This window comes from Arabidopsis thaliana, chromosome 2, assembly GCF_000001735.4.
Source record: "Arabidopsis thaliana chromosome 2, partial sequence".
NCBI lineage: Eukaryota > Viridiplantae > Streptophyta > Magnoliopsida > Brassicales > Brassicaceae > Arabidopsis > Arabidopsis thaliana.
Window position 1 is genome coordinate 14,434,249 of NC_003071.7, and position 27,639 is coordinate 14,461,887.

General features: G+C 36.7%; 10 protein-coding genes and 3 non-coding genes across 20 annotated transcripts; 10 read left to right on the forward strand and 3 right to left on the reverse strand.

Moving 5' to 3' along the window:
• Nucleotides 1-90: 90 nt before the first annotated feature.
• On the forward strand, nt 91-2,067 carry AT2G34185 (uncharacterized protein). 3 transcript variants are annotated; one of them, NM_001202743.2, is made up of 5 exons: nt 91-307; nt 788-899; nt 985-1,080; nt 1,179-1,272; nt 1,566-2,067. In NM_001202743.2, the coding sequence occupies exons 1-3, from the start codon at nt 154-156 to the stop codon at nt 1,052-1,054; spliced, it is 336 nt and encodes a 111-aa protein (NP_001189672.1). In that variant the 5' UTR covers nt 91-153; the 3' UTR covers nt 1,055-1,080; nt 1,179-1,272; nt 1,566-2,067. The 3 variants fall into 3 exon arrangements, with proteins under 3 accessions (NP_001189672.1, NP_001189671.1, NP_001031475.1); NM_001202742.1 differs by lacking the exon at nt 1,566-2,067 and adding an exon at nt 645-685 and having other exon boundaries at nt 1,179-1,561; NM_001036398.2 differs by lacking the exon at nt 1,566-2,067 and having other exon boundaries at nt 1,179-1,561.
• On the reverse strand, nt 1,606-1,701 carry AT2G34186 (uncharacterized protein; the record flags this gene model as incomplete). The annotated part of the gene is made up of 1 exon (NM_001124966.1): nt 1,606-1,701. One exon carries the CDS (start codon nt 1,699-1,701, stop codon nt 1,606-1,608), a length of 96 nt encoding a protein of 31 aa, NP_001118438.1.
• Nucleotides 2,068-2,340: 273 nt separating the features above from the next.
• On the forward strand, nt 2,341-5,348 carry AT2G34190 (Xanthine/uracil permease family protein). Its single transcript, NM_128970.2, has 10 exons — nt 2,341-2,907; nt 2,989-3,086; nt 3,196-3,372; nt 3,448-3,548; nt 3,622-3,697; nt 3,781-3,840; nt 3,928-4,112; nt 4,205-4,301; nt 4,379-4,524; nt 4,616-5,348. Exons 1-10 carry the CDS (start codon nt 2,817-2,819, stop codon nt 5,157-5,159), a joined length of 1,575 nt encoding a protein of 524 aa, NP_180966.1. The 5' UTR covers nt 2,341-2,816; the 3' UTR covers nt 5,160-5,348.
• An 836-nt stretch (nt 5,349-6,184) lies between these two features.
• On the forward strand, nt 6,185-7,806 carry AT2G34200 (RING/FYVE/PHD zinc finger superfamily protein). Of its 2 annotated transcripts, NM_128971.3 has the most exons (4): nt 6,185-6,451; nt 6,580-6,658; nt 6,812-7,320; nt 7,430-7,757. In NM_128971.3, exons 3-4 carry the CDS (start codon nt 6,857-6,859, stop codon nt 7,632-7,634), a joined length of 669 nt encoding a protein of 222 aa, NP_180967.2. In that variant the 5' UTR covers nt 6,185-6,451; nt 6,580-6,658; nt 6,812-6,856; the 3' UTR covers nt 7,635-7,757. The 2 variants fall into 2 exon arrangements, with proteins under 2 accessions (NP_180967.2, NP_001325170.1); NM_001336494.1 differs by having other exon boundaries at nt 6,274-6,658; nt 7,430-7,806.
• Nucleotides 7,807-8,729: 923 nt separating this feature from the next.
• MIR399d lies at nt 8,730-8,829 on the reverse strand. Its single transcript, NR_140710.1, has one exon. It is a non-coding gene; the product is annotated as a microRNA ath-MIR399d precursor (primary transcript).
• Nucleotides 8,830-9,255: 426 nt separating this feature from the next.
• Nucleotides 9,256-9,364, forward strand: MIR399e. Its single transcript, NR_140711.1, has one exon. It is a non-coding gene; the product is annotated as a microRNA ath-MIR399e precursor (primary transcript).
• A 1,384-nt stretch (nt 9,365-10,748) lies between these two features.
• MIR399f lies at nt 10,749-10,866 on the forward strand. Its single transcript, NR_140712.1, has one exon. It is a non-coding gene; the product is annotated as a microRNA ath-MIR399f precursor (primary transcript).
• An 823-nt stretch (nt 10,867-11,689) lies between these two features.
• AT2G34210 (Transcription elongation factor Spt5) lies at nt 11,690-16,274 on the forward strand (the record flags this gene model as incomplete). 2 transcript variants are annotated; one of them, NM_128972.2, is made up of 19 exons in its annotated part: nt 11,690-11,978; nt 12,075-12,316; nt 12,397-12,543; nt 12,629-12,790; nt 12,865-12,948; nt 13,038-13,108; nt 13,207-13,564; nt 13,654-13,809; nt 13,890-13,987; nt 14,064-14,112; nt 14,206-14,358; nt 14,451-14,640; nt 14,787-14,954; nt 15,036-15,170; nt 15,271-15,349; nt 15,442-15,575; nt 15,653-15,763; nt 15,830-15,927; nt 16,029-16,274. In NM_128972.2, the coding sequence occupies 19 exons, from the start codon at nt 11,690-11,692 to the stop codon at nt 16,272-16,274; spliced, it is 2,970 nt and encodes a 989-aa protein (NP_180968.2). The 2 variants fall into 2 exon arrangements, with proteins under 2 accessions (NP_180968.2, NP_001324132.1); NM_001336495.1 differs by having other exon boundaries at nt 11,690-11,942.
• A 13-nt stretch (nt 16,275-16,287) lies between these two features.
• On the forward strand, nt 16,288-19,608 carry MEE20 (ubiquitin carboxyl-terminal hydrolase-like protein, putative (DUF627 and DUF629)). Of its 2 annotated transcripts, NM_128973.3 has the most exons (5): nt 16,288-16,567; nt 16,662-16,851; nt 16,946-18,948; nt 19,034-19,162; nt 19,238-19,608. In NM_128973.3, exons 2-5 carry the CDS (start codon nt 16,812-16,814, stop codon nt 19,325-19,327), a joined length of 2,262 nt encoding a protein of 753 aa, NP_180969.2. In that variant the 5' UTR covers nt 16,288-16,567; nt 16,662-16,811; the 3' UTR covers nt 19,328-19,608. The 2 variants fall into 2 exon arrangements, with proteins under 2 accessions (NP_180969.2, NP_001318348.1); NM_001336496.1 differs by lacking the exons at nt 16,288-16,567; nt 16,662-16,851 and having other exon boundaries at nt 16,875-18,948.
• A 25-nt stretch (nt 19,609-19,633) lies between these two features.
• AT2G34224 (uncharacterized protein) lies at nt 19,634-20,222 on the reverse strand. Of its 2 annotated transcripts, NM_001336498.1 has the most exons (2): nt 19,996-20,115; nt 19,704-19,907 (listed from the first exon to the last, which is right to left on the reverse strand). In NM_001336498.1, the coding sequence occupies exons 1-2, from the start codon at nt 20,051-20,053 to the stop codon at nt 19,840-19,842; spliced, it is 126 nt and encodes a 41-aa protein (NP_001324230.1). In that variant the 5' UTR covers nt 20,054-20,115; the 3' UTR covers nt 19,704-19,839. The 2 variants fall into 2 exon arrangements, with proteins under 2 accessions (NP_001318349.1, NP_001324230.1); NM_001336497.1 differs by having other exon boundaries at nt 19,634-20,222.
• A 50-nt stretch (nt 20,223-20,272) lies between these two features.
• On the forward strand, nt 20,273-22,965 carry AT2G34230 (ubiquitin carboxyl-terminal hydrolase-like protein, putative (DUF627 and DUF629); the record flags this gene model as incomplete). 2 transcript variants are annotated; one of them, NM_128974.2, is made up of 3 exons in its annotated part: nt 20,391-22,337; nt 22,432-22,560; nt 22,647-22,925. In NM_128974.2, 3 exons carry the CDS (start codon nt 20,391-20,393, stop codon nt 22,719-22,721), a joined length of 2,151 nt encoding a protein of 716 aa, NP_180970.1. In that variant the 3' UTR covers nt 22,722-22,925. The 2 variants fall into 2 exon arrangements, with proteins under 2 accessions (NP_001118440.1, NP_180970.1); NM_001124968.2 differs by having other exon boundaries at nt 20,273-22,560; nt 22,647-22,965.
• A 1,474-nt stretch (nt 22,966-24,439) lies between these two features.
• Nucleotides 24,440-24,869, forward strand: AT2G34238 (uncharacterized protein). Its single transcript, NM_001336499.1, has one exon. It carries the CDS (start codon nt 24,573-24,575, stop codon nt 24,729-24,731), a length of 159 nt encoding a protein of 52 aa, NP_001318350.1. The 5' UTR covers nt 24,440-24,572; the 3' UTR covers nt 24,732-24,869.
• A 39-nt stretch (nt 24,870-24,908) lies between these two features.
• Nucleotides 24,909-27,554, forward strand: AT2G34240 (ubiquitin carboxyl-terminal hydrolase-like protein, putative (Protein with domains of unknown function DUF627 and DUF632); the record flags this gene model as incomplete). The annotated part of the gene is made up of 5 exons (NM_128975.2): nt 24,909-26,447; nt 26,510-26,854; nt 26,951-27,076; nt 27,168-27,254; nt 27,336-27,554. The coding sequence occupies 4 exons, from the start codon at nt 24,909-24,911 to the stop codon at nt 27,219-27,221; spliced, it is 2,064 nt and encodes a 687-aa protein (NP_180971.2). The 3' UTR covers nt 27,222-27,254; nt 27,336-27,554.
• Between the last annotated feature and the right edge of the window lie 85 nt (nt 27,555-27,639).

Genomic DNA, 27,639 nt, shown 5'->3' on the forward strand with positions numbered 1-27,639 from the left:
CATGTTCATATTAATCATTCACCATGCATGCATGCATGCACCACATGTTGTAAACAAAATGCCAAAAAGACTAATCACAAGTCTAATGGGCTTGGGCTCACAAACATTTTTAATCAAATCGTCGAAAATTTAAATTAGCACTGGACGAAAGAGATGGAGGCGAAGACAGAGAGACACTTTCTGGTTTCGAATTTTGGGACCGCCGGTGGTGAAGTTTCGAGTGCGACGGAGAATAAGCGAGACCTGTTCGGCGATTCGGCATCTGGGGAATGTACTGAGAGAGAGAAGTTTCTGGGAGGAGCTCAAAGTTAGTCCTCTTTTGCTTTCCGTGTTTCAAAATCGCTAATCTAGAATGATTATAGATTGCTGTTTTCGGGTTTTGAGGTCATTATGATCTAGATTGGATTCTATTGAAATTGTCTTAAGTTATCCAGCTAGGGGTTTTACTGTTAGTTCCTTCATTTTCCCTCACTGCTTTGTCTTTGCAATTTTCTCTATTGTTGTGGTTCTTTGGATTTTCTGTTTTTTCTAGGATCATGTGATTGAAGAGGGGAAAATTGATAAGGTCCTTTAGTTTGAAAAAGATTGACAGATGTGAAATGTGAAGTTATTATATAGAAGTCTAGATTTCTTGTTGCATGAAGTGAGGTTCCAAGATAATTCGATCAGATTCGGTCTTGATTCAGTAAACATGTATTTAGACCCTCTTGAGTATAATCTAAGTGGCTTCTGCACATCGCTCTGCATGTTGTTGAGGAATTCATCTTTGTTGGTGTATAAATTGCAGAGAATGACAAGGAAAGGAGGGAGCAAGAATGCAGGACAAACCATCAAGCTCCACTTTTTCTATGCTGGTTGCTCAACTTGGGACTGTTATCACCATTCAAAGCCCATTCCAGGTGTGCACTAGTTACTTCCTAGATAAAAGAATGTACCCTTTTTTGAAAAATTTGATAGATTTTGGGAATGTGACAATTTTTACAGGATATCTAGGTTTAATCAATGGTGGGATTTTCCTCTATACCAATATATACTGTGGCTTGCTATGCAATAGCAAACAAGAAATCGAAGTAGGATAAGGTTGGTTATCACAGTTTAAGTTTTGAGTGTGTACAATGAGATTATGAGATGGATTTTTGCATAATTAAGTTGTTTCTTTTTGTGGTGTTTGCCTTCAGGTACATGAAGAAATCATCTCCCAGCTAGTACTCAAGATTTTCTATCTTCGTTATGGTCTAATGCAGCTATTCAATCAGATGTCATTGCTTCTGCGTAAGTCTCAATTTAGTCGTTCAGTTGACAATCTCAAAGCTGCTGCTAGTCCGTGCCAATTAATAATAGCATCCACTATTTGTTTTAGGAGATATCTGAACAGATAGCCGAGTATTTCTCTAATCCATATATAATCCTTTAAAAGTCAGCTTGTGAACTTAGAAGCCATTTACTATTCCTTCCCCTTTAGAATGTGAGAGTTATTTAGTAATAGTTTAGTCACTTTGTGATATTTAGACATTTTACATCCAATGTGGGATCTTATAACAAGCATGTGTTATTTTGAATCACAGATGAAAGAGGCAGGACATGAGCAAATCAAAACCTTTTTACTCAATCGACCACAGCCATGACACGGCACCGTTTTTGGTTCTTGTAGCAGTCAACAGGTGAAAGAGACCAGAGAGGTATGTCTGTTAACAAAAGCATTGTGAATTTTTTTTGTATTGTTTATGTCTTAAATCCAAATATGTGACCCCATTTTGGTCCATCTTGGGTCGCACGTGGGTGTCCCAGTTAGCTACTCTTTTTACATCTGCACTGTTTTGGACCCATGTCTTGGCTCCATGTTATTTATTACTTTTATTTTTTTGCGCCAATGTCATTATTATTCAACCCAAGATAATTTTTTTAATAAAATAAAAAGTTCAAAGTGAAAAATGAAGAAAGTAAAGCAAAAGAGATGTTAAGCTATTGATTCATTTTTCTTTTACAAAAACACGTCATTTTCACACAATCATAACGTTTTCTTTTACCTTTTTACTTAGGTTTGCTTTCATTATGGTCTAGTCTTCATAATCGATCATCAAGTATATTATACTAACTTTTTTTTCTTGACTTTTGTATAACCAATGTATGAGAATGTACTAGGTAGAAAACACCTTTGCAATTATAAAAATGGATAATGGACGTGAAAACTGAAAAGAATAAGAATTGGGAACACTAAATACAAATCAAAGACTTGGCTGCTATACGATTCCTTCCTCTATTTTTCTGTGCCCTTTAATTAAAGACTAACTAAATTCAAGAAGCTTGAAAGAAGAGAAGACATGCACTGCAGAAAACGTAACTAATGCATTAAAGAATCTGTGACTCTCTGATGTGTAAAGTTGAGAAAAGCATTATTTACCAACAAAACAGTGTAACGGTAGTATTCGGTTTTTTGGCAGTTCTTTAAGGGGCATTTCTGGTACCTAACTAAAACTTCTAACGGTCCTTTTTCCTAACCTTTCACTATCCCATTCATATATAAATCAATAAAAATTCCTTAGCCATCACCATCTCCACCACTACCAAAAAGCTTTCTTCTAACTCAGCTGCAACTTCGAAAAAGAGAAGCTTTTTCGCTTTGCCTTGTCCTCATTTCTCTTTCACACAACTTTTCTATCTTATTTAAAACCACTCTGTTCTTGTTTTCTCAGTCATTCCTCTGATTCAATCAGATTCTTTTAGTTTTCCTGATTCTTTAGCAGATTCATGAGCTCATAAGAAGAAGATTTGTTGTTGAGTGTTAACCCAGAAAGAAAAAGGAAGACTTTAGAATCATGGATCTTGTAAAGCCAGAGGAGATAAGTCACCCACCAATGGATCAGCTTCAGGGTTTAGAGTACTGTATTGACTCAAACCCTCCATGGGGTACTTAGCCTTGAAACCATTCTCTGTACTTTATTGGTTGACTTTTCACTTTCCGGAATCCTGATGATGATCTTATTGCAGGAGAAGCTATAGCTTTAGGTTTCGAGCATTACATTCTGGCTTTAGGAACTGCAGTGATGATACCTTCAATTCTTGTTCCTATGATGGGTGGAGATGATGTGAGCATTATTTCTTACATTCTTCACTGTTTCTTAATCCAACGAATCTCTGTTGTGAATTTTGCTTGTCTGACTGAGATTAATGTTCCTCCCAAAAACAATTGAGTAGGGTGATAAAGTGAGAGTTGTTCAGACACTACTGTTCCTTCAAGGTGTTAACACTCTTCTTCAAACATTATTTGGAACTCGTCTTCCAACTGTCATTGGAGGCTCATATGCATTCATGGTTCCAATCATTTCAATCATCCATGACTCTTCTTTGACCCGTATCGAAGATCCACAATTGGTATGTTTGTTCTTCTCTTTGAATAGTATTCTCAAGATCCTAACTCCATACTAATTTGAATCTGAAATTAAACAGAGATTTCTAAGTACAATGAGAGCGGTACAAGGCGCGATCATAGTTGCATCCAGCGTTCAAATTATCCTCGGTTTCAGCCAAATGTGGGCTATCTGTTCAAGGTATATATATACATACATATTTCATATAAAGGTTTATAGATTTTAACGAGTTTTCATCTTAATTTTTTTTCAGATTCTTTAGTCCTATTGGTATGGTTCCTGTTATTGCATTAACAGGTTTTGGACTCTTCAACAGAGGATTCCCAGTGGTACATTACTGTCATTCCTCTCTTTAAACATCCAACAATCATCCCTTTTGGTTCTTATTTTATACTGTTCGTGTTGTTTGCAGGTGGGTAATTGTGTTGAGATAGGACTCCCCATGCTTATTCTCTTTGTCATCTTCTCTCAGGTTATTTTCCTATGGGACTGATCCAATTCTCTTTGATACTGCATATGTTTCTTTTTAACTGATTTTATAATCTGTGCTCTTGTGCAGTATCTGAAGAACTTTCAGTTCAGGCAATTCCCAGTAGTGGAGAGATTTGCTCTTATTATAGCGCTTATCATCGTGTGGGCTTACGCGCATGTCTTGACCGCCAGTGGGGCTTACAAACACCGACCACACCAGACACAATTAAACTGCAGAACGGATATGTCTAACCTCATTTCATCTGCTCCTTGGTTAGTTAGTTCATATTCTCTAGATATAATAAAAAAACATTCAATAGTTGATAGTGTTTTCATATATTTATGCTTCTCTTGACTTATTTTAGGATCAAGATTCCTTATCCACTTCAATGGGGAGCACCTAGCTTTGATGCTGGTCATGCTTTTGCTATGATGGCCGCTGTTTTAGTCTCACTCATTGAGGTAATAATGTCTCTCTGTATCAGATTATTACTCTTGTCTCAGCATAGAATGTTCTAAAAGAATTGAAATGTGATTAGTCAACTGGAGCTTTCAAAGCTGCTGCACGACTGGCTAGCGCTACGCCTCCTCCACCTCATGTTCTTAGCCGTGGAATAGGCTGGCAAGGCATTGGGATCCTCTTAAACGGTTTATTTGGAACACTAAGCGGTTCAAGTGTCTCTGTGTAAGTGTAATTGTGAATGTTTTCAAAGCATTTTCTCCATTAGTTGGACAAGTTAGTCTCATTGATTTCTTGATTGTTACAAATTCTGCAGAGAGAACATTGGATTACTAGGAAGCACCAGAGTTGGAAGCCGCAGAGTTATCCAAATCTCAGCAGGATTTATGATATTCTTCTCAATGCTAGGCAAATTCGGGGCATTGTTCGCTTCAATACCTTTCACGATATTTGCAGCTGTGTACTGCGTCTTGTTTGGTCTTGTTGCTTCAGTTGGACTCTCTTTTCTGCAATTCACAAACATGAACTCTCTGAGAAATCTCTTCATCGTCGGTGTGTCTCTCTTCTTAGGATTATCGATCCCCGAATACTTCAGAGATTTCAGCATGAAAGCATTACACGGCCCAGCTCACACCAATGCTGGTTGGTTCAATGATTTCTTGAACACAATCTTCTTATCTTCACCAATGGTCGCACTGATGGTGGCAGTGTTCTTGGACAACACTCTGGACTATAAAGAGACCGCGAGAGACAGAGGATTGCCTTGGTGGGCTAAGTTCAGAACTTTCAAAGGAGATAGCAGGAATGAGGAATTCTACACTCTCCCTTTCAACCTCAACCGTTTCTTCCCTCCTTCATAGAAAGTTTTACTCTCTTTTTTTTTACTCAGAATTGTGTTGTTTGTGTGTGATTTATATAATCACCCCAAGTATTATTTAATCTATAAGAATCATTCTTTTTTCTTTATCTAATGGATAACCACCACCCATTAGGATCACCATAAAGATCATATTTTGGAGCATTCCAATATCATAACACTTTACTCTTAAGGGTCTAATTTGAGTTGGTGGCAACATGTCATATAGACTTCAGAGCTGCTTCCAAAATGGGTTTCCAATCTACACCATTTATTACAGATTCATTTTTGCTTTTCGTATTTGGTTAGTTTAGGAGTTTAGTTTTTACTTTTTTTAGATTCAGGAAGTCTTTAATGGGTTTCACCGGTTTAGTAGGTTCACCTTTATCGGCCAACAAGAATTACATTTCTCTCTATTTATGACGACTGCCACCAATAATTCAAAACAAGTTTACATATTAAGTTTTCTTAAACTACTCCTATATATTAAGTCTAAGATTATATTAATCTTATTTATATAATTTAATTCAACTAAATTTTTAGTTTGTTTATTTACATGATATACCATGGTCCTGTTATTTTAGCTAAAGTATATATTAAATTTATTACTTTTTTATTTCAAAGATTTTTTCTATTGTTTTTTATTTTGTTTTCTTTTCATTTAAGCTTATATTATTATTATTATACACACACATTTAAGGTTTATATTTATATTTCTTGCAATGCAAACATGTGTCAATATTAGTTGATTTAAGATACAAAAATATTAAGGACTAAATGGTTGAGATAATACTACTTTGATATATATATATATATATATATAACTATATTCTATAAACTTAATTTATTTGAGAGGGTAAGGATTAGATGACCAAGAAATTGGTAAAAATTGGAAAAATAATTATAGACATTATTATTTTACAAGATATTCTCAAATGGCTAGAGATTTGTGAAGTTCTGTTTTTTTTTTCCTCAAAGTTCAAGTGTAATATTTTTCGATGACAATGATTATTCCAAATTTATTTTTTTGTTAATCGTAAACAGTGAATTTTGCATAATTGGTTTGAATTAGAGTTGATAATAGTTGTTCTCATCATCACCAAACATTCTTCTGCTTACCAAAAGTAAGGGACTTTCATTAGCAAAAACAAAAATCATACACAAATGGGTTTTGGTTGTACTGTCCAAAATGGAACACACAGTTTTATAGAAAGACAAAACTGAAACGGCAAGTGAGAGTTAAAGTAAAAGGAAATTGCAATCGAGAGCCAGCTGAGATTTTTAGATATTTTGCAGGTAACTCTTAACGCCGAGCATACATACGTTTCTCAAAGACATAAAGCTGATTGTGTTTCTCCATTTGCTGAAAGATCTGAGCCATAAAGCTGAAATAGAAACCTTTTTTGTGTTTTGTTGTTCCCCAGATTCTCTGACGCTGCTTAAACCTTAAAGTTCGTAGCTTTTTCTTGCTAGTGGGTCTTTTGAGGTGGATCTGGATTCTGGGTAAGGTTTTGTTTTTTATATCTTTACCAGTAAATTGAAGTTCTTATGGTTTCAAGAAATTTTACAGGGTTTTCAATTATTGGAATGTTGTTTCTGTTGGCTCTTTATCTGAATACAATCTTACTAAGAGGTTACGGATCTTGGACTTTGTAGGAACTTGAGCAAAAGCCATCCTCTTTTGTTGTATATATGAATTAAATGGACCCTAAAAGTTGTGAGAATTCGAGTGATGTTAAGGGTCAGACCAGTGACTCTGTATCAAAAAAGGTGTTGATTGAGGAAGAGGAAGATGTAAAGAAACCACAACAGGGAAAAGAAAATGATTCAAGAATGGCCAAAGATGTTGTTAGTTGCAGTAGTAACATTTCAGCTCATGTTGTTCATGAGGAAGTTGCGGATAATGTTACTGCGGTAAGCTGCAACGAGGCAGAGAGTGATATATCGAAAGCAAAGGCGAAGGAGTTCCACACTATTGATTTGAGTGGTGTAGGAGAAAGAATCTGTAGGATTTGTCATTTTGGTTCTGATCAATCACCTGAGGCTTCTGGTGATGATAAGTCAGTAAGTCCGGAGTTGATTGAGATTGGTTGCAAATGTAAAAACGAGCTTGGCCTTGCACATTTCCATTGCGCTGAAGCCTGGTTCAAGTTAAGAGGAAACAGGTAATGAATTCAATATCTTCGACTGTTATTAGCTTAGTAAGAGTATGGACTAATGGACAAGATTCAACATTAAGTCAAACTCGGTGCTTTTGTTTGGTGTTCTTGGCAGTGTGTGTGAAATCTGCGGTTGCACAGCGAAGAATGTTACAGTAAGGTTGATGGAGGATTGGAGCGGCGAAAGAGACAATACATTGGATGGGAGAAGAAGACGAGGAAGAGGACAATCTTGCTGCATCTTTATGGTTTTTCTGCTCACTATCCTTTTGCTTCATTGGTTTTTCAAAAAGATTAGTGGTTACTACCAAAACACTTGAATATGTATATCTGTTGGTAACTTTATCATTTGATTCTGAATCTAGATTATATGGAAAAGAGATGATAGAATCAAAATTCTTAGATCAAATTCTGATTCATAGTCCAACAGATGGACAATTTAGAGTTTTGACTGTAGATTACTAGATTTTGACTCTTAACTATTAGAACAAAACCATTTTGAGACTTGTTTTGCATCTCTTTGGAGAAGGGGCAATTTCGTACATCTATTGGTTATTTGCTTGTAATCCCCCACATGGGCTCATTATACGCCTTATATATGGGCCAATGTGGTTAATAGAATTATAGGCCCATATACTAACATTGACCTCTTATATTGCCGTTGGACTAATAAACCTATTTTCATCATTTATTTTTGGTCCACGCCATAAACATCCTAGTTTTTCGTGAGGGAAAAATTGTTTTTCTAGTTTCAAAATGAAAGATTTAAAATCTTGAGTGAAATATAGTTACGTTGACATGATTTACAAATTACATATTAAGTATTGACTATAAGGAATGGTTGATGACACTATATTTGATTTTCTTAGATGTGGTTCTTTCTTTCTTTCCTCGCAATCAATCAACAACAACAAGTGCAACTCAAAATTTGTGAAACAAAAAATATAAATCATAAACCAACAGAAGAAAGAAAGAATCTCATAAGAACAGTGATGAAAGACGATTGTGTTACTATTTTGAGAATCTTGTCGACGATTGTGCTATTCTTCGAGAACCGTATGAGAATTTTAGAGAGTGTGTGCATGACCTCACGTGACTCACGCGTTTTTCTCTTTTTTTTTTCACTAGGATTGAAGACACGATAACTTCCATAATCAAATGGAAATACTTATTTATATGTTCTGAAGAAGGATAAAAATATTTGTATGAAAGGATGAATTAAAAAAACATTATCATAACATAGAAACATTCAAATTAATGCCTCGTACTTTTGAGAGACACTCACCAACAGAGACCTTTCATGGTAGTTTTAGATTCCAAGATTGATCTAGGATTCGATCTATAAAACCTGATAACCAAGAAATATAACCATAAATTGCCTAGAGACTATAAAGAAAGATATATTGTTTTGCATGGGATGAATTGCGGGGCAAATCTCCTTTGGCAGAGAAGCATTTTACTTGCATATCTAGCCAATGCGATCTGCCATAGGAGTATTCGCCCAGTAATCCAACCATACATTATCTCTCTGTCTTCATAAACATGCATCTTCACTACTATTTAATATATTCTTCATATTTCACATTGCATTTTGAGTTATTGGAAGTTGGACTAGCAAAGTATGTATATATAGTTGATGAAAGTGTTTCTATATAGTGAATGAATGCGTATAGAAAGCATATTCTCTGGCACATCCCATGTTTCATAGAGCATATGTGTCTAGTATAATCCTAAAGACCCCTTCATGCGGTCCTCATGCTTCTGCTTTCAGAAGTTACCAGGCTAGTAAATGGTATATTAAGTTTTGTGATTCATGTTTTGATAGGAAATTGTTCCATAGCATATGCTCTTTATATCAAGGTTTACATATACATTACATAGTTTGAGTTTATCCTTTGAAGCAATAAAGTGAGAGAGGAAAACTGAGATTATTTCTTGGTAGAAAGCATTACAGGGCGAATCCTCTATTGGCAGTGGAAGTTGATGACCCTTATATGTTATTTTCTCATCATTTTCCTCTGCCAAAGGAGATTTGCCTCGCAATGCTTCACTAACGTTATGGGGTTATTCATTTCTCCAATATCCAAATCTAGTAGCTAATATTTTCATTTAATAGTGTTATTTGAGGCAGCTCATATACTTTTGTAATTTGATAATTGTAAAAGATTTTACTAGAGCCTCTTCAAATTAACTCCTTTCTTTTGATTTGGACGTTATCTCTTCGTTAGAGGCTTTCACACACATAGTCAAAGAATGCTAAACTAATGAGAATCCGAAAACCCAAGTTCCACAATCAAGTTAAAACGATATAACGGTTTACAAATTTTTATCATAAAATACTAAGAAATGTAACATGATTCATTTTACAAAATAATTATCGTAACAAAATGGTTTTAAGGATCTTTAGGTTTGATCTATATCTTGTGAAAACCGAGAATTGATTGCTAATAACTATGCATTTGGACATTGATCCTCGTTGGCTGGTGACATCTCTCATGATTAGTATAGATCTTGCTAAGTAAAAAACTTAAAACGGTTATCTATAATCTAAAGCCAGTATATATTATCTTATGTGATTTGTCAAATAGCTAATGATCAGTTACAATAGCATGCAAGTTTTGTTTTAGTTGGATATACTTACTGAATATGCTGCCAGTACCTGACGCATCTAACTTTGATATTTGGCCTTTTCAAACCTAAATCATAAAATCTCCAAAGGTGCTACAAGAATAGGATATATACAAGCATTTTTATTATTTTTAAATAAGTATTTGTCTATTTGAATTTATATTCTACCTATGGACTAATTAAAAAATAAGACTTTATACCACAATGGTAAAGTTGACTTAATTGTATAACTGATTTTATATAATAACAATATTCGTACTTAAGTTTTCATAAAAGTTTGAACTATTTTTTATGAACAAGAGAAAAATGTGCACTTGCCAAAACTATACAATAAACAATTTATGTCTTAGGTTGATTGGTTCATAATCATTTGTAGTTGCTCGCAAAGGCTATGTTTCTGCTATGATTGGGTGCTACAATGTTTTTCTTGTTAAACTCATTATTTTACTACTATCTAGCAAAATTCAAAGTAAATAAACTTAACATTGCAAAAAGAGAAAGTTAAGAAGCAAAAGTTTGCGAGTTTTTCCAAAATAAAACTCTGGAGAGGACAATACCATGGATCATTCCATTTTTAGAGTATAAACCTTTACAAGTTGTCTTTGTCAAACTTTTTGGCAAGTCAAAAGTTTAATTCTCGAATATTAATCATCTTAAATTATAAAATTATACAAACGTACGTATAGAGAGATTTTATTCTAGATTGGAAGGATAGTGCCATTGAATATGCTTATTGCAATGTTATATATAAACACAACACATATAATTATTGCAGTAGAGAGATGAAAAATACATAGAGAAGGTGAATATGCATTACAGGGCAAGATCACCATTGGCAGAGATCTATTACTTCATTCTTGCATCATATGCATAAATGTTTGTGGTGAGCTCTCTGCCAAAGGAGATTTGCCCGGTAATTCTCTTGCGCCAATGTTTTATATTAATTTGTTGGTTTTTGGTTAGTAAGATTTTAATTTTTGAGTCCAAGTGGACACTAGTTCCCTTGGATCAAACTCGTCGAAATCGACGATTCTAAGTTCTAACTTTCAAGAAAATCATTGAACGATATCTATCAATGTGTCTTTGTTATGTTTCAAAGATGTTGTATTAAAAAAGATCGATGGTCACAAACTCTTTCCTCGTGGCGATCAGTAGATGCATGAAGGTAATGAATTCTTCTATATATGCATCAAGCGGGTCAGTGAAACATTGGTTATGTAACTAAACTTTAAAACTTAAAAAAAAAAAAACTTAGCTTTGTCGACTTTAGCTTAGTATGTTTATGTTGGATCAGAATTATGATTTGTATGCGGCAAAGTTTATGGTTGGTCCATTGTTTGATCAAAAGACCGATTCCATGGCCGTGGCAGAAACCACGCATATGAGAATTGGCTTGTCTTGATCATGGTTGTTTATTTATTGGAGGATTTAGAATTTATGGTTAGAAACTGGTAAACCGAAATCAATGCTTAGTGAACCATGACTGGGTTAAATTAAAGAAAGGGCAAAATGGGAATATAAAATATACCACATCCTATATAAGTACACTGAGTAAGCGGCAATTCACAATTTGATAAAATTTCATGCGTTAGAATTTGCAATTTAGCGAGAAGCGAAAAAGTCTGCTCCTTTCGATTCTTCAGGGGTTTTAGGGTTTTTCTCGACTCGAGTAAGAGCGAGGATATTTCGCGATGTTCTAGATTTTGGGTATTTTTAATCGGAACCCTAGTTTCTCTGTAATCGAACCATGTCTCAGTACTCAGACGACGATTATTCACATGAAGATGACTCGGAGATGGAGGATGAGGACGAAGAAGACGAATATGAACCCAGAAGTAGCCGCAAAGGAAGATCAGGGAAGAAAAGGGGAAGATCAAATTCAGATTCCGATGGTCGGCGAGGGAGTAAAAAGAAGTCTTCGGGCTCCGCCTTCATTGACTGGGAGGTTGAGGTAGATGACGACGTCGAAGACGACGATGATGATGTGGACGTTGAAGACGGTAAGCAACAGTTGAAATTTGGGGATTTTTCTCTTTGTTGAATTCCTTGATTGAATTCGAAAGTTCCAGTTTTTATTGATTTTGAAGTAGAAGAATATCACAAAGTCATCTCCTTTGACTATGAATTTGCAGGTTTCATTGTAAGTGGTGAAGCTGACCTTCCTAATGAGGATTCTGATCATCGTAGGCAATATTACCAACGGGGGTTTCATCCTCATGAAGAAGATGTCGACGAGTTGGAAAAGAGAACTTTGGAAAGATTGTCTACGAAATATGCAAAGGATGATTATGAGCTTGATGATGTTAACGACGTTGATCAACAAGCGCTTTTGCCATCAGTCCGTGACCCTAAACTGTGGCTGGTGAAATGTGCGGTATGATTTCTTTCTTGTTATCTCTTAACTTGGATGTTTGATTCAATTCAGAGCACTGATGTTTTACAATGGAATCACAGATTGGACGTGAAAGAGAAGTTGCTGTTTGTCTTATGCAAAAAATCGTAGATAGAGGATCAGAGTTCAAGATTAGATCTGCTATTGCTCTTGATCATCTTCAAAACTATGTATATATTGAAGCGGATATGGAAGCTCATGTGAAAGAGGTATTTTTATGGTTTGTCCTGTTTTCGTAGCAATATTTTGATGTTTTGACTATAGTTTGATGATATATTTTCCTCTGTGGTATAGGCTATCAAGGGCATGCGGAATATTTATGCTAATCAGAAGATTTTGCTTGTCCCCATAAAAGAAATGACTGCTGTTCTTTCTGTCGAGAGTAAAGCAATCGATTTATCCCGTGACTCGTGGGTTAGAATGAAACTTGGGATATATAAGGGTGATCTAGCTCAGGTACGATCCATTTTTCATGTGTTTTAAGTGTTCAGAGTTCTCTGAAACCTTTCTGAAATTTAAGTTTGGTACAGGTGGTTGATGTTGATAATGTACGTAAGAGGGTCACAGTCAAGTTGATCCCAAGAATTGATCTGCAGGCTCTAGCCAATAAGCTGGTATACGACCTTTTTATACTTAAGTGTAACAAATGCTGTGTATTGTGAAACATACTTCTTCCTATCTTATATACTTAGGGTATATGTAGGAAGGAACAGAGAATGTCAAGAAGAAAGCTTTTGCTCCACCTCCACGTTTCATGAACATTGATGAGGCAAGGTACTGTTCCAGACTTCTGGTGAAACTATCCTATGTTTTTCTAAGCAATAATTGTGTTCTTTGGTTATGATTTATCAGTATTTGTAACGTGATTATAGGGAACTTCACATACGTGTTGAGCACCGGCGTGATCCAATGACGGGTGACTACTTTGAGAATATCGGTGGAATGCTTTTCAAAGATGGTTTTCTTTACAAGAAAGTATCGACGAAGTCCATTGCTGCTCAGAATGTAACACCAACCTTCGATGAACTTGAAAGATTCAAGAGACCAAATGAAAATGGGGAGATCGACTTCGTTGATGAGTCGACTTTATTTGCAAATAGAAAGAAGGGTCATTTCATGAAAGGTGATGCGGTTATTGTGATCAAGGGGGATCTTAAAAACTTGAAGGGCTGGATTGAGAAAGTAGATGAAGAGAATGTCCTTATCAGATCAGAGATGAAAGATCTTCCTGTAAGTATCCAAAATCTTCATCTTTTCATAAACAACATATTTGTTGCTAAAATGTTGTAGCCAGTAAAAGACTGTATTCACTGTTGCAGAATCCTATTGCGGTTAATGGGAGAGAGCTTTGTAAATACTTTGAACCTGGAAATTTTGTGAAGGTTGTGTCTGGCATCCATGAAGGAGGAACTGGCATGATTGTCAAAGTTGATCAGCATATGCTTATCATTCTGTCTGATACAACCAAAGAACATGTAAGGCATATTTTGTTTAAGTTGTGTGTTAATTTCTGACAAGGGTAATATAACGCATGGGGATGATATTTTATATGTAGATTTGCGTCTTCGCTGATCATGTTGCCAAGAGTGCAGAAGTGACTAAAGGTGTCACAAAAATTGGGGACTATGAACTTCATGATCTTGTGATTCTAAGGTAAGTTGAATGCGCCCAACCACCTCTAATTGATATCATTTCTATCGGTATGATAGCTTTATATTACACGATGCAGTGACTTTAGCTTTGGAGTAATCCTAAAACTTGATAGTGAAGCTATCCAGGTAACTTACCAATCATACAAATGCCTCTTATCATGTCAATGCTATAATGTTATTATTTATTTCAAGATTTGCTGTAACTCCATTTTATTTCAGATTCTTAAAGGGGTTCCTGACAGCTCAGAGGTCTCTATTGTCAAAGCCAGCGAAATAAAATACAAAATTTGGAAGAAAATCAATGTGCAAGACCGTTACAAAAATGTCGTCGCGGTGAAAGATGTTGTCAGGGTCATTGAGGGTCCTAGCAAAGTGAGTTCCTTTGCAGTCTGGTCGTTTTTTTGTTAGCAAACTCTTTAAATATCATTTGATAAGTCTTATACCGATTTATATATTTGTGATAGGGTAAACAAGGTCCAGTGGTGCAAATCTACAAAGGAGTGTTGTTTATACATGACCGGCATAACCTTGAACACACTGGATTTATCTGCACTAGATGCTCATCTTGTGTTCTTGCTGGTGGCAATTTCAAGACACCAGCCCTGGTTCCTCCATCTCCAAGGAGATTCCAACGGGCAGACATGGGATATAACCGTATGTCAGATTTCTTCGTATTATTTTGGTTCTTTATTCTTGACTCGTCCAGTGCATGTTAAAGAGGGGCCCCCCTACGTATGACTTGTAAATAGGTTTAGTCTGAAACTGTTATGCGTAACTTAGAATGCATTCGTTTACTGCAGCTGGAGCTGGAGGGAGACATCAGGGTGGACGAGGGAGAAGGGGTGACGATCATTTGGTAGGTACTTATGTCAAAATTCGTCTGGGGCCTTTCAAGGGATATAGTGGGCGTTTAGTTGAAGTCAAAGATAAGCTAGTGCGTGTGGAACTTGAGGCCAAGATTGTGACAGGCAAGCTCCACTGTAATTTCACTTCTATTCACAGCTGGTTGCTGAATGTTGAATGAATTCTAACTCTTTTTGTATGAACAGTTGAGCGGAAGGCGATATCAGATATGACTGATAATGTAGTCGCAACCCCGCAGTATAATATGGGAAGCCAAACTCCTATGCATCCTTCCCGGACTCCACTTCATCCCTGTATGACTCCAATGCGGCATTCTGGAGGTTTGTCACCTTAATTTCGCAGTTTCAAGATCCAATCATTTGTTTGTGTTTTTGTTTCTCATTTGACAACATGTTTGATATGTTTATGTAAAAAATTCAGCTACACCTATCCATGATGGAATGAGGACACCTATGCGTGGTAGAGCTTGGAATCCTTACATGCCTATGAGTCCTCCTAGGTACTTTAACATGGCCACTCTTCATTTATTCCCATAAATATTTCACATTCTGAGCAAGTGTCTCAAACCAAAATATGGTTGTTGTGTCTCAGGGATAACTGGGAAGATGGGAACCCGGGATCATGGGGAACAAGTCCATATGAAGCAGCTACGCCTGGATCAGATTGGGGTAGTAGTACTCCTGGTCGTAGTAGTTACAGAGATGCCGGAACACCAATAAACAATGGTTTTGTCTACTACCTTTTATGCCTTAACGGTTTCTTGCTTTGACGAATCTTATTCTCACACACTTTTCTCATGCAGCTAATGCCCCAAGTCCTATGACACCAAGCTCAACTTCCTACTTACCTACCACACCCGGAGGACAAGCAATGACTCCTGGAACCGATCTCGATGTCATGTCTCTTGATATAGGTGCCTGCCTATCTCTTAGTTTTATACCATTGGTGTTTTTGATTCTCATATTCTTAACTCTACCAGGTGGAGATGCAGAAACCAGGTTCATACCCGGTATATTGGTCAATGTACACAAAGCTGGAGAGGATAGAAATCCCGGTGTTATTCGAGATGTTCTTCCGGTTTGTCCTCTTTAAACTACACAGAAGAATGTTGTATTGGAGTAAACATTTTCCAGTTTACTGATTATGTAAGCCTCTTTTTCCTTTGTGGTCATCATCAGGATGGCTCCTGTGTAGTCGCACTTGGACACAGAGGTGAAGGCGAGACGATAAGAGCGACACAGAACAAAGTGAGCCTAGTTTGTCCGAAGAAGAACGAACGTGTGAAGATTCTTGGAGGCAAGTATTGTGGTTCAACAGCTAAGGTCATTGGTGAGGACGGTCAGGACGGTATAGTTAAGCTAGATGAAAGTCTCGATATCAAGATATTGAAGCTGACTATATTAGCCAAGTTAGTTCATGAGTGACCCCATTAGGATCGTTTATATTTTGCTAATTAATTACTCTTTACATAACATTCTTGAGATTTATTTAATTCTTTGTGACTTTGCAACTTTATTAACATATATGGTTTGACGTAATCTTTCATAAACGACTCTTCTTCTTTCTCCATTTTCTCTCGTCTATCTACATATAAATCTTCCAAAGAAGATCACGATCACACAATATTTCTATTGTTGTACATTACTATATAAACATAGGATACATAGATGAAGTGAGCTCTAGAAATGAAATCCATGGTCTCTTCTCCTAAACGAAGGTCTTTATAAGAAAAACGTCAACATAATTTCTTCTCAATTCGTTCAATGTAAAACCTTATCATTGTTTGTACATTCTACTATGTGTGTTTGCAGCAAGAGAATGGTGAGAGTAGCGATCAAAGTCAGACCAATCTACGAACCCTGGAGTGCACACTAGGTGCTCGACGAAATGTCCCAGTGAGACTTCACTTCTAAAAATAAAAAGTGAAATTATTATTTCCCCAATGAAGAAGATCACGTGCCATGCACCTGACCGTTTCTTTATCTCTTCCTTCTGGCTCAAGTTACATAAAACGTCTCTACTCTGTTTTCTTCTCGTAAACAGAACAGTACTCTCCCAAGAAAAGCTGATACTTTTTTTCTCTTTTCTTTCTCAGTCTCTCATGAAAGACAAAGAAACCACCACCATTTTCTCGAGAAAATTCTGACTCCCTTGGATACGATGATGATGAAGAGTACAGACGAAAGTGAAACAAAATGGAAGATCGACGATGCAGCCGAACTTGCTAGAGACTTCTGGCTCGAACGTGACGGCATTTCGGCTTTGAAATTAACAGAGAAAACGATTTCTGATCATGGGAATCACGAAAAGTGCTCTAGTCACCACGAACTGCAAGGTGATATCTTCTATGCCCAAGCGAAGAAAACAGATGACACCGACCTCAAATGCTTATACTTGTTTGCTTCTGTCGATGCGTATTCAATGGCTACTCTTCTGTCTCCTAACGCTTTGACTTTGAGGTCCTTTCGTGGCTATGCTCGTTCGCTAATCAAGTTGGGTGATCAGCTTCGGATAAACAAGTTTTATGAGAAAGCTGTGTCCAAAGCAAAGCTGGGAATGTCCATAACGTCACCTCAAGGAAAGTCTACGGATGGTGGCTATTTTACCAAGATAAAGACAGAACTTCAGAATTGGATAGATCTTGCAACAACGAAGATGCAGGCGACTGTGGCTGTTTCTGATATAGGTACTATGGATAATCAGAAAGAACCTGGGGAAGAAGATACTTCTTTTGATAGATTGAAGAAGATTTGGGTTAAATTGGATGACAAGACCAAAATAAACTTTTTGGTAGTAGACTTTGAAAAGCTTATAGGCTATATACAAGATAAGCATGGGACGGAAGTAAAAGAGCACTTTCAGAAATGTATACCCATCGCCAATAATCTTCGATGGAGATGTTGGAAGTGCCACATTTGTTCTCAGGTTAACTACTGTTTTACGGATTGCAAGATGCACATCTTAGATAATCATGTGCACAACTCTGAACCTGACTTTAGTGCTCGTCCTAAGTGTGTGGATGAGATTTTGGCTGACATGATATGCTGTGGGGATTGGAAGCCTGTGGATACAGCGGAGGCAGAAAATCTTATCAAGGATAGAGCTAAGCGCGGGGAAGAGTTTGTTTATGTTAATGGGTGGTGTAGTGATTGGCCTGAAGCGAAAGATCGCGAGCGGGAAAACGTACTCAAACAGTTTGCCGAGGTTCTAAAATCTTCTTGTGCCAAGGAGAATTGTACTCTTTCATGTACCCTTTGGGACTGGTTGAGAGATTACACAGAAGAGAATCTGGAACTACCTGGAGTTCCTGGGATCTATCTTGATCAATGTTGCTTCTTTAAGAACCCTCAATGCATCTGCTTCTTAGATCTTAAGCACCTTGAACACATCCTCAAGTATTTTAGACAGCTCACCACAGATGTTCGCGCGAGTTTAGTTCCAAAAGTAGTGAATCAGTTTTGGGAAAATTCCCAGGTCAAGGAAAGAATCGACCTTGAGGGAGTAGCTACTTATAATCTGCTTCTGGACAAGAGACTGCTGTATGAAGAAGAGCTTGAATCGGATAAGATAGGGACAGTAGAGCATTATAAATCTACAGGGATTTTTGAGGATGTAATGCCTAAGGGTGATAAAATCGTCTCTTGGATTCTTGACTGCCCAGAAATCGATCGGGAATTTGTGTCTCAAATGGCAAACGGCGTACACAATAGTAAGCTATGGTTAGCAGCTTTGAGAATAGTACGGTGTGTGATTAGGAAAAAGGAAAGCTACTATGATAAGAGACGGAAGATGCTAACCTATGAGAAGATGTTGGGTGAGGCTGAGACGATTTGTGACAGAGAAGACACTAGGAAGAATGTTAATCAGCGGAGCACATATGAGTCTGCACTTCGAATGAAATGTGAGGATCTTGTAGGTAAGCAAGATGATGATACAAAATGTTTCTTGAGTGTTGTAAGAGATGTTTTTGAAAGACAAAGCTCTCCGAGCTTTGAAGTATTCGAAGATAAGAAGTGTATATCCGAACTCTCTTCTACTGTCCCGAATGATGATGTGAAAAAAAGTCTGTTAACGCTAAGGAAATCACTGAAAGAGAAGGTATTCTTCTTCCTCTTCTTTCTTGTTATTCATATGAACAAGATTTGATCTGTGATGGCTGATATGAGGTGTTTCTTTTTCGCAGTTCCCTTTGATTGATTCAAAGATTTTGCAGAACAAATCTACGTACGAAAAGCTAATAGATGTATTCCCGAAGCTATCAGCAGTTGAGTATCGCTTGGTGGTCCTTCCATTCGTGAAGAAGTTCTTACAGGTTTGTCGACTTGTGGATTTTATTAATCAAAGATCATTCACTTAATTCCAATTTAACACATTTGTTTTCTGGCAGGATAAACTGAAGAAAATGATGAAAACAAACAGCAGTTCAGTTGCTGCAGGAGATTCTGCTGAACGGAAACCTAAGAAGAGACATCTTTGAAATCTGTTGTTGTTTTGCTGTTGTTTTTTGAGTTAAAGTGAGTTGACTATCTGATGCAGGGATTTTTTTTTGGAGGATCATTCTTGCAGATGGAGACAAACTTTTTGAGTATTAGTTGTCTAGAAACAGTCTTTTATGTTCTCGGAAAATCTTTTGGATCCGAGAGAAACATGGTGTGAGAATTTGTAGTTTGTTTTAGGATCAGATGCATATATGTTTGTGTGTCTGGAGAGATTGAGAAAAACTGGGACATAGATACAATGGAAAGCTCTTGTTGATATTCACAGGCTTTGTCAAATTTATCAGGAAAGTGGTGAAAACACATTTTTTACAAATTGTTAGGAAGTCAATTTCTCTCTAATCCAAAAGAAAACCCTCTTACTTCACTAATCCAAGATTAGTTGTCTCACTTTATCAACGAAAAAACATTCCAAAATTGCACACACAGAGACATTCAATGAACTATTTTCTCTCATAGTTCAACACAAATTTTTACATCAAAGATCAAAACTTCAAACGCTATTTGAGCAATGGCTCCGCCTCTTTCTAGGCCTCACCTCCGCTTCCGTCTTCTCGACTTCTTCGTCGGTGATCACATCAAGAAAGCTTTCAGAGACAAAGAAATATGAAATGTTGGTAACGGTGAGAGAGGATGAGAAAAACCTTACTTGGAAAATGATCATGGTATACTTCTACTATGTGTTTGTCTTGCAGCGAGAGATACATAGAGAAGAGAGTAGTGAGAGGTACGATTCAAAGTTCGGAGGTTAATCTACGAAGCCTGGAGCGCACGCTAGGTGCTCGACGAAATGTCACACTGAGAGTTTGGTCTTTTGAAAAACTTATTACGCAATGAAGATCACGTGCCTTGCACATGACCGTCTCTTTATCTCCCTCAACAGCTGTATATCAACGCCTCGACTCTGTTTTTTCCTCGTAAACAGAAACAGAACCAATACACTTCCAAGAAAAAGCTTTCTCTTTTCTTTCTCACTCTCCCATTTCCTTGGACCTTAAAGAAACCCATCATTTTCTCGAGAAAACTTTGACTACCTGCGTTCGAATGATGAAGAATCCAGAGAAAAAATATGACAAAGAAACAAAAAAGGAGATTGACGATGAATACAATCTCGCCAAAGGCTACTGGAAAAAAGGTAACCGTATTGAAGCCTTGATGTTAACCGAGAAAACGATTTCAGATCAGGGGAAGAACGAATCTTCCTGCTATGTTCACCACGAACTGCAAGGTGATATCTTTTATCAACTAGCAGAAGAAACAGAGATCACCAACGACATCAAACGTGTATACTTGTTTGCTTCTCTCGATGCGTTTTCAATGTTTACTCTTCCGTGTCATGACGCTTTGAAGTCCTTTCGTGGTTGTGTTCTTTCGCTAATCCAGTTGGGTGATCAGCTTGGGATAAAGAAGTTTTATAGGAAAGCTGCGTCGAAAGCATATCAGGCATTGTCCGTAACGAATTCCTCAGAGAAATATACCGCTTTGAACAAAGAATTTGATGGGTGGTATGGATACGCAGAAGAGAAGAAGAAGGAGAAGAATAGCAATGCGGTTGTGACTGTTTCTGAGACAAGTACTATGGCTAATCAGATGGTATTGAAAAAGAAAAATCCTTTTCAACAATTGAAATTCTTTTGGGTTAATTTGGATGACAAGACTAAAAGGGATTTTTTGGTAGTAGACTTTCGAAAGCTTATTGAATATATTCAGAATGAGTATGGCAAGGAAGTAAAACGATATTTTCGGAAATGTGTAATCAGCCTCATATCACTTCATTGGAGATACTGGAAGTGCCACATTTGTTCTCAGGTTAACTACTGTTTTACAGATTGCAAGATGCACATCTTAGATAAGCATGTGCACAAATATGAACCCGAGTTCAGTGATCGTCCTAAGTATGTGGATGAGATTTTGGCTGACATGATATGCTGTGGGGATTGGAAGCCAGTGGATATAGCGCAGGCAGCAAATCTGATTAATGATAGAATTAAGAGCCAGAAAGAGTTTGTTTATGTTAATGGATGGTGTAGTGATTGGCCTGTAGCGGGTGATGAAAAGCGGGAAACCATTCTCAAACAGTTTTCTGAGGTTCTTAAAGCTTCTTGCCCTAGGGAGAATTGTACTCTTTCATGTACCCTTTGGGACTGGTTGATCGATTACACAGAAGAGCATCTGGATCTACCTGGAGTTTCCGGGAGCTATCTTGATAAATGTAGCTTCTTTAAGAACCCTCAGTGCATCTGCTTCTTAGATCTTAAGCACCTTAAACACATCCTCAAAAAATTTAGCCAGCTCACCACTGATGTCCGCGAAAGTTTGGTTTCAAAAGTAGTGAATCAGCTCTGGGAAAATTCCCTGGTCAAGGAAAGACTCGATCTTGAGGGACACACTAATTCTAATCTGCTTCTGGATAAGAGACTGCTGTGTGAAGAAGAGCTTGAATTGGATCAGAATGAGACAGTAGAGCATTATGAATCCACTGGCATTTATGAGGATGTGATGCCTAAGGGTGATAAGATAGTCTCTTGGATTCTTGACTGCCCAAAAATCGATAAGGAATTTATGTCTCAAATGGCAAAGGTGGCAAAGGGCTTACACAATCGTGAGATATGGTTAGCAGTTTTGAGAATCGTACAGGGCCTGGTTAGGAAAAAGGAAAGCTACTATGATAAGCGACGGAAGATGCTAAGCTATGAGAAGATGTTGTGTGAGGTTGAGACCATTTGTGACAGAGAAGACACTAGGAAGAATGTTAATCAGCGGAGCACATATGAGTTTGCGCTTCGAACGGAATGTGAGAAGCTTGTAGGTAAGCAAGATGATAATAGAAAATATTTCTGGACTGTTGTAAAAGATGTTTTTGTAAAACTATGCCCTCCAGTATTTGGCGTATTAGAAGATATGGAGTGTATATCCAAACTCTCTGCTACTGTCTCAAATGATGAAGTTAAGAAAAGTATGTTGAGGTTAAGGAAATCGTTGAAAGAGATGGTATTCTTCTTCCTCTTCTTTCTTTTTATATATTCATTTCAACAGGATTTGATCTGTGACGGCTGATATGAGGTGTTTTTTTTTTGTTTTGGAGTTCCTTTTGATTGATTCAAAGATTTTGCGGAACGAATGCACATACAAAAAGCTAATAGATGTATTCCCAAAGCTATCAGTTGTTGAGTATCGCTTGGTGGTCCTTCCGCTTGTGAAGAAGTTCTTACAGGTTTGTCAACTTCAAAGACCAGTCACTGACTCACTGGTGTTGGATTAAATCTTATTGCCAGTTTAACTTAATTTGTTTTCTGGCAGGATAAACTGAAAAAGATGATGGAAACAAATAGCAATTCAGTTGCTGCAGGAGATTCTGTCAACATGCAGGGCTAAGATTTTTGGAGGATCATTCTTCCAGATGGAGAAAAACTTTAGAGTACTACTTGTTTAGAAAACAGTCTTTTAATGTTCTCGGAAAAACTTTTGGATTGGAGAGAAAAACTGTATATGAAAATTTGTAGTTTGTTTTAGGATCAGATGCATATATGTTTGTATTGTATGTGACAATAGACACAATACAATGCATTGTTGATCTTCATAAACTTTGGTCTATAACTTCTTGAGACATGGTCATAGCAGATAAATTTAGTAGGTTGGTCACACTTTTACTTCACTAACCCAAAGATTATAGTAATTTCAACAGATTGATTGTCATATAACCAACATTCCAAAATTGTACCTAAACTCGTCTTCCCTTTATAAAGGGTTTATTGGCAAAGTAGACACTTTTTCAAAAATAATTTGCAAAGTAGGTAGTTTTTTTAGAAATTAGAGATATAGACATTTTTTTTGCTTTTTGTGAGATAGAGGATATGTCTAATAGACTAAAAAACAAAATACATATCAAATACTATAATACCTTTTATCTTGAGAGAGAATAAAAATAATATGAGAGACCATGTTTACTTTATTTTATTTGTCTTTATCTTTTTAATTTTTATTTTAGTTTTCTTAAATAATTTTTAAAAAAAATTACGTTGACTTTTAGAGTATTTATATGTCATCAATTTAATACACAAACATTTCAAAGATCGTTTTGTACACTAAACATTATTCATTGGTGTACAAATGTGTATACCGATATTCATAAATAGAAGTAATATTGTTTTTAATATTTTACAAATATAATGATTGCATAAACCAAATATTATTACTTAATATAATGGTGTACATGATGGTGTACATGATTAAGTTAATCTTGATGGTGTACAAAATGAATGAAACTATTATGACGATTGAATAGAATGTGTATATAACTTTTAAATGATAGCATACAATATTGGTAAACAAAGTGTACAAAACTTGGTGTACACTTACAGGGAATGTATAAATTATTATTTCAGTTAGTGGTGTACGTCATCTCGTACACCAATTTTAGTACACTGTCTCATAGATCTTTAGAGGTGTACGATCATGTACACCATATTTTCAATCATCTATGTACATCATTTTGTATACTATTATACTCACTCTATCACTTCTTACAATAATATTATATATTGATTTTTACATTATTGTCGTACACTAATATTTGTACACCAGTATTAATAATATCACGTACACTGTCGGCTGGGATTAAATAAAAAAATGCTACATATTTTTGAAATATAGCAAAATTAGTCTTTTTAGATTCACATAAAAAATTTAAAAGTCAATATGATTATATGGTAATTTTTTATGAAGAATTATTATCAAACAAAGTAAAAATATTAAGTAAAAAGAAAAATAAGAAAAAGTAAAATTTGACTTGAATTTTGTCTTTATCTTACTACATAACAAAATAACAAAAGGTTATATAAGTCATTTCTAAAATCTCTATTAGACAAAAAGTTGTATTAGAGAGAAAAGAGAAAATTGTTTATTTCTTTTATTTCTATAAAAACTACCTACTTTGCAAATTATTTGTTGAAAAAGTGTCTACTTTCCGACTTATCTCTTCTATAAATAAACAGACAACACACAGAGAGACATTCAACTTCAAGGGACGATTTTCCTCTCATAGCAACAAAACAAATCACCTCAAAGATAAAAACTTGGAACATAAACCAACGAAATGGCTCCGTCTAATGATCATTTGCCTTTTTCTAGTCCTCACCTCCGCTTCATTCTTCTAGAATTCTTCACCTAAGAAAGCTTTCAGAGACGAGGAAATATGAAATGTACCATTTTATACCGTCCTACTAAATGTGTCTGTCTCTTACAGCAAGAGATCCGTTCCGTAGAGAAAAGACTGGTGAGAGGTGGTACAGTTCAAAGGCTGAGATTAATCTACGAAGCCTGGAGCGCACGCTAGGTGCTCGACGAAATGCCACACTGAGAGGTCATCACGTGCCATGCACATGACCATTTCTTTATCTCCCTCTTGCTCAGCCAACAGTTGTATATAAACGCATCTACTCTGTTTTCTTCTCGTGAACAGAACAATTCTCTCCCAAGAAAAGCTAACAACTTTTTCTTTCTCAGTCAAAGCCAAAGAAACCAACCATTTTCTCGAGAAAATTCTGACTCCCCTGGGGTACGATGATGACGAAGAGTTCAGATGAAAGTGACGACAGTGAAACAATAAAGAAGATCGAGGAAGCAGCCGAACTTGCCAGAGACTTTTTAGAAAGAGGTGAACGCATTAAGGCTTTGGAGTTAACCGAGAAAACGATTTCTGATCATAGGAATCACGAAAGTTGCTTTTCTCACCACGAACTGCAAGGTGATACCTTTTTTGCGCTAGCCTATGAAACAGATAACACCGACGTCAAATGCGTATACTTGTTTGCTTCTGTCGATGCATATTCAGTGTCTATTCTTCTGTGTCCTGACGCTTTGAGGTCCTTTCGTGGCTATGCTCGTTCGATGATCCAGTTGGGTGATCAGCTTCGGATAAACAAGTTTTATAAGAAAGCTGCGACCAAAGCAAAATGGGGAGTGTTAGTTACGCAACCTCAAGGACCGTGGACATCCCTATTAGGCTATAGTGAAAGCTTGAAGACAGAACTTTATACGTTCATAGATCTTGCAACAAAGAAGATGCATGCGGCTGTGACTGTTTCCGATACAGGTACTTTGGCTAATCGGATGGTAACGATAAAGAAAGATCCTTCTTTTGATCTATTGAAGACCTTTTGGGTTAATCTGGATGACAAGACCAAAAGAGAACTTTTGGTGGTAGATTCTAGAAAGCTTATAGACTATGTAGAGAATAAGTATGTTGACAAAGTGAAAGAAGATTTTGGGAAATGTGTATCCGTTGCCAATAATCTTCGATGGAGATACTGGAAGTGCCACATTTGTTCTCAGGTATACTACTGTTTTACAGATTGCCAGAGGCACATCTTAGATAACCATGTGCAAAAATTTGTACCCGATCCCAGTGCTCGTCCTAAGTGTGTGGATAAGGTATTAGCTGACATGATATGTTGTGGGAAATGGGAGCCTGTGAATACAGTAGCGGCAGCAAATCTGATCAAGGATAGAGCTAAGCGCGGGGAAGAGTTTGTTTATGTTAATGGATGGTGTAGTGATTGGCCTGAAGCTAAGGATGAAGAGCGGAGTAAAATACTCAAACAGTTTGCTCAGGTTCTTAAATCTTCTTGTAATGAAAATGATACTCTTTCATGTACCCTTTGGGACTCGTTGATATATTACACAGAAAGGAATCTGCAACTACTTGAAGTTCCTGGGAGCTATCTTGATAAATGTAGCTTCTTTAAGAACCCTCAGTGCATCTGCTTCTTAGATCTTAAGCACCTTGAACACATCCTCAACTATTTTAGACAGCTCACCACAGATGTCCGCGCGAGTTTAGTTCCAAAAGTAGTGAATAGGTTCTGGGAAAATTCCCGGGTCAAGGAAACAATCGGTATTGAGCGACTTACATCTAATCTGCTTCTTGATGGGAGACTGCTGTGTGAAGAAGAGCATCATTTTGATGACACAGGGAGTGTAGAGACTTTTAAGTCCAGTGGAATTTATGAGCATGTGATACCTGAGGGGGACAAGATGGTCTCCTGGGTTCTCGACTGCCCAGAAATGGATGAGAAACTTGTGTCTCAAATGGGAGAGGGCGTACACAATTTTGAGATATGTTAGCAGCTCTGAGAATAGTAAGGGGCATGGTTAGGAAAAAGGAAAGCTACTATGATAAGAGACATAGAATGGTAACCTATGATAAGATGTTGGGTGAGGCTGAAACCATTTGTAACAGAGAAGACAATAGGAAGAATGTTAATCAGCGGAGCACATATGCGTCAGCGCTGCGAATGAAGTGTGAGGAGCTTGTAGTGATACAAGATGATGATACCAAATGTTTCTTGAATGTTGTAAGAGATGTTCTTGAAAGAGCACCTTCTCCAAAATATGAAGTATTAACCGACAAAGAGTATATGGAGAGTATATCTGGGCTATCTACTGCTGTTCAAAATGACATTGTTATAAAAAGTCTGTGGAAGCTACGAAAATTTCTGACAAAGAAGGTATGTATTCTTCGTCTTCGTTTCTTTCTACTCATTATAACATGTTTTGACCTGTGGCTACTGATAAAAATAAGAAATCTTGGGTATTTTTTGCAGTTCCATTTGATTGATTCAAAGATATTGCTGAACGAATTTACACAAGGAGAGCTACATGAATTCCCAAAGCTATCAGCAATTGAGTATCGCATGGTGGTCCTTCCGTTTGTGAAAAAGTTTTTACAGGTTTATCAACTTACGGAAATTATCAATCACAGGGAACTCACTTGGTGTTTGTTACTTAATTCCAACACAACATAATTTGTTCTTCTCGCAGGGTAAACTGAAGAAAATGATCATGAAAACTAAAGAAGATGACTTCAGTTACTGAACTAGAAGCTAAGAAGAGAGCTCTGTAAAAGAGGTAAAAATCTAATGAATCCTATCAACAGTTGTTGTTTTGGTGTTGTTCTTTGGGTTAAATTTAGTTGTGTTTTTTATGCAGGGCTACAATTTTTGAGGATCATTCTTGCAGATGAAGAAGATAAACTTCGAGTAGGAGTTGTTTAGAAAACAGTCTTTTATGTTCTCGGGAAAACTTTGTACCCGAGAGAAAACTAGTCTGAAAAGTTCTAGTTTGTTTTAGGATCTGATGCATATACGTTTGTGTGTCTCAAGAGAGATTGAGAAACACATTGAGAAGTGGTGAGAACACATTTTTATCAAAGTGAAAATTGTAAAATGCCTCTTAAAATTGTTGCCGTCCAAAAAACAGACGTTAGGTGGTCGTTTAGATTTGACTAATTGTT